Source organism: Lotus japonicus, chromosome 1 (assembly GCF_012489685.1).
Source record: "Lotus japonicus ecotype B-129 chromosome 1, LjGifu_v1.2".
NCBI lineage: Eukaryota > Viridiplantae > Streptophyta > Magnoliopsida > Fabales > Fabaceae > Lotus > Lotus japonicus.
In genome coordinates, this window is record NC_080041.1 from 48,035,471 (window position 1) to 48,039,914 (window position 4,444).

Here is a 4,444-nt window from a genome sequence, read left to right on the forward strand (position 1 = left end):
GATGAGGGTGAAGAAGTTTGAGTGGATTGGAAATTGTGAGATCACGTGAGGCATGTTAGAGAGGAATATTAGCCTTTGCATTTTAAAATAATAAATGGTTAATGTAAGACCCTACTTTGATGTATGAAATTATTTATTTCAAATAAATAATTAGGTGTGACTTGTTAGTGATTTGTGAATGTTCTTGGTATATTGAAGTGTATAATATTATTATTGTTGAAATAATAATATTGGATTGATAGAAGATAATTAGTTTTGAAGGGCTATGACCTTAAGTTGAAGGGCACCGAGTTGTTTGGAGACCAATCTTTGAGCCTTGGCTGAGTTTGATGAGGAATGTAGGAAGGGAGACATTTGGTTGACTAGTTATGCTAGAATCAAGGGGCTGATGGGGGCTATGCTCTCTTGATTAATAGAAATCAGATTTCATGGAGAGGATTAAGAGCTAATAATGAGCATTGAAGGCTTTGTCTCCATTTGAATTTCAAGTTTTGTGTGAATGCTTTGAGGGAGGGTGTTGGGCCACGAATTGGAGGGAAAAAGGGGAGGTTTGCTGCAGCTTTGAGAGACCTAATAAGGCTATGTTAGAAACCTAACCACATACTCTCATCTTCCCACACAAATTCAGAGGAGAAAAGAAAAGAAAACAAGAGAGAAAGAGTGAGAGAGGGTGGCGGCTAGAGAGAAAGAAAGAAGAAGAAGAAGGAGAGAAACCAAGAGAAGATCAAGAGAGAAAGAAGGAGAGCAAGCAAGGACTGTGAGGAGCAGCAAGGAGAGGGCTTCTTCATTCATCCTTTTCATCATCTCTCTCATTCCAATCAGCCAAGGTAAGGGTAGAGTCTAGGTTTCTTGATGAAAATTTCATGAAAGCATGATTAAGGGTTGAATCTTAATGATGATGAATGATGTATGAGAATGCATGAGAGGTTTAGGGCTTGATTATCTGCCATATGCTTGTGATGCCTACTGTTTAAGATGATGAGATGATGGATGCTATGCCTCTTTGCAAATCACTATTATAGATGTCACCCTTGCTATGAGTTTTGCTTAGATCTGATTCATGATGATTCATATGCCTAAGATTGATTAAATTCTTAATGATTATGATGAGATGTTGCTACTGGAATTTAGAGGAGGAATATGTGTTGTATGTTTGCTGGAACATGGCCTAGAAACCTTGGACTCAAATGGTTAGAAATTAATTTGAAGGTAAAAGTATCACTGCCAGTTTTCTGTACTGGACAGCGAGCTTCAGAGCCTAATATCACCTAATTCTGGGTCTCAGATGAAAACGTTATAAACTAGAAAGTTGTAGATTTTCAAAATATCTTTCCAGGCATGTATAGTATGTCAATTTCGGCTGAGAAATGAATTCTGGAGACCAGTTTTAATGCACACTGTTCCTGCTGTCTAAATGCTAGGGTTCGAGTAGAAGAGGAACTAGGACAGCAAGGAGAAGATTATCCAAGCTTTATTCTTCCATTATTTTCAGATCAAGAAATCAAGGTAAGGGCTGATCTCTAGGACATGGGTAGAGTTTAGGGACTTCTATGTGAAAAGCTATGATTTCATGTGTACAAACTGCGGTTTTGGTGGATTTTTCTTTAGATTCTTTGATGTATTGATTGTTGCTGATTGCTACTGGAATTTTTACCATATTTGTGAAGCTTGTGTGATGCCATGACCAGTAGGTTATTGTTTGACAAATGACCCTAGGTCTTGTGTGTGATAACCATGATTTTATGCCAAATTTGCCTAGTTTTTCACATGTTTTTAACAAGCAATTTGTAACATGATCAATTCTGGATTTTTGGAGAGTATATGCTTATGTTTGCTGGCTGGACATTGACTTGTGAAGTTGAGATGGAAGGAAGGAATTGTTTTGAAAACCCTTGAGCCCTTTAGGGTTCAACCGAGCCATTTCTGTGGTCCTCGGCAAGTTTTCTTACTTCCATATCAAGCACAAGTTTATGTGATAGCTTGATTGGTGAAGTTGCTATGATTTAAGTATTGCTATACATGAGAACATGACTAAGTTCTTAGTATAGCTTATATATGCTTAACTTGGTTATTGCCAAAAGGTCACTCATCTAGCTGTAATTCCTTTTGGTGCTGTGATTATTTTCTGTGATTAAGTTGTGTAAGTCTTGTGAAGATGTTAAGACTAGGTTGACTAATAGAGGCCTAACAAAGAGAAATGAGAACTTAATCGCTTGCAAGTAAAATATGATGTAATTTGAACATAGGTCTAGTGAGGACTATGGACCATGAGAACGATGGTACCGTTAGAGACAGACGGTTACTTGCACGCGAGGGTGTTTGGTGGGTTGTACGGTGTGTCCCCACGTGATTTGGTTGACTGCGGTCACCTTGTGATTTTGTGGACGGACAGTGTGTCCGGCAGACGGTGTGTCCCCCCACATGAATGAGGGTTGTACGGTGTGTCCCCTCCGAGAATTGTTCATCTGCGGATGATCGTGAATATACCCATTGGTGTTGAGGTGGTTGTGTGAATGGTGAGGTCGTTAGCCTGACTGAAACTTAGGTGACTGACCGTGACTTAACTTAAGAATTTCCCTTATTGAAATTTGTTATTTATGAGAATTACATGGATATGTGGATGTTTATATGAGAACATGAGATCTGACCCTGTTATTTGTTTATGTGTTTATTTGGGGGGGGGGGGGTAGATGGTGACCACCACGATATTGGGGACTATCGTGAGATGGGAGATCGTTCTGAGTAGGCCAGCGGAAGACCGGCTCTGGGAGACCGACAGTTCCGGAGTCCGGAGAGTCTACGTCGGCGATGCGGAGCTCTTAGGGAGGGACAGATCTGGGACGGTTGTGGAGAGGCAGATCCTTAGGGATGGGACTGTTGTGCTGCCACATCCTCCCGCTAGGTTTCATCAGACTACAGTGGACGAGGAGGAAGAAGATCATTCGGAGGACACTACAGTGGAGTCACGGTTGGTTGAGGAGGAGGAGGCAGTGGAGTCTTCACCACCAGAGGCCAAGTCGGGAGTCTGTGCGCAACATATACCTGGGCGTCCAAAGTGCTTTAGAGTGGGACCTCGGAAGAGCGTGATAAAGCTGGAGCAGTCTAAGAAGAGAGCGCGTGGAGCGAGAGCTGATGTTCTGGAGCGGGATCAGGATTAGAGTGTTCCTTTCTTTGGGGCTGAGAATTCGTGTCGAACTATTATTTATCATTTTTATTTTCAGGGGTTTCTTTTGATGTAGGGCTTTAGCCCAAGGGTTCATTTATGTACTTGAATTATGGTTTCTTTATTTACGAGTATTTTATTCAGAAATGCATTTCTTATTTATTCCGCAGATTTATATCGTAAAGTTTTCAAGAGTTTCGCAATAATTGAACTTTTGTCATTAAGTCAAGATTAATAATTGAACGGCGAAAATTCTTTACGAAAATGGTGATGTTTGGTTTACTGTGTGACACTCGAGAAATCGGGGCGTTACAGTTAAGATTGGGAGTAGCTTTAGACACTTACTCCAGGAGTAAATTGAGACCTCCTTGAGTAAATTGGAGTAGCTTTATAAAATTGATAATTTATAAACTATATTAAATCTCTTTAAGATTCTTGTGAAAAGAAAATTACTTTAATATTTTCACTTTATGCCCCAAAATGTCTTTACACAGGCCTGAAGTATATAAAACATTTTTCATGTCTATGGATACACTATTAAACTATTACCCAAAGTAAAAAATATTGTAGTGTCATTACAAGTAGTCTCTCCTCGTTATATAGAGGAGTCTATAAACCTACATAATAGATCTAGACCTAGGTATGAAATAGATCATATAAACATAATCCGCCCAAAAGGGACGGAGTCTCCTAAACCTATAAAGTACATAGTTCTTCATGCGTAAACTGGCCCTAGGACCTTGCCTTTGGCTAAGAAGACTTGAACTTTGTGGTGGTTTGAGCTCATCTACTAACTAGCCTTGTATATTTATGCTTAAACTGGCCCTGGGACCTTGTCTTTGAACTTAATCACCAAGCTTAATTATATCTTTGGTATCTCTTCGAACTAGTCACTAGGTTTGCATTTCGAGTCCTTTTACAACATTTTGAATGATCAAAAGAATTTTTAGTTTTTTCAGCCTCTGTAACTAGTTAATTGTAGAGAAGACTTGCCGAAATATGTTCTAGGTTCAGGCTCATGAGCCAAGATCTTTTACTCGATTGACCTAACTCGGTGGGTTGAAGGGGTTATTTTTTGTTTTTTAGTCCAAGAAGAGGATTAAAATGGCTTTTTTAATATAATAATAGAATTCAATAAAGGTGATAGCACAAGTTCAAATACTGAAAAGTATTTGTTGGGAATCACATGCAATCATCTCAATTAGGTGTCAACATCCATAAAGACAAAAGGAAGAGAACATTGAGTCGATGAAAATTTCTTTTTTTCATATTTTGTTTTGG

General features: G+C 39.1%; 1 protein-coding gene across 1 annotated transcript; it reads left to right on the forward strand.

The window, feature by feature from the left end:
- Positions 1-696: 696 nt before the first annotated feature.
- Positions 697-3,243, forward strand: LOC130731879 (uncharacterized). Its single transcript, XM_057584061.1, has 3 exons — positions 697-827; positions 1,422-1,506; positions 2,691-3,243. Exon 3 carries the CDS (start codon positions 2,691-2,693, stop codon positions 3,156-3,158), a length of 468 nt encoding a protein of 155 aa, XP_057440044.1. The 5' UTR covers positions 697-827; positions 1,422-1,506; the 3' UTR covers positions 3,159-3,243.
- Positions 3,244-4,444: the final 1,201 nt, after the last annotated feature.

What these genes read in the sequence shown, in the direction of transcription:
- LOC130731879 (XM_057584061.1), top strand. Translation starts at nt 2,691, where the DNA reads ATGGTGACCACCACGATATTGGGGACTATCGTGAGATGGGAGATCGTT.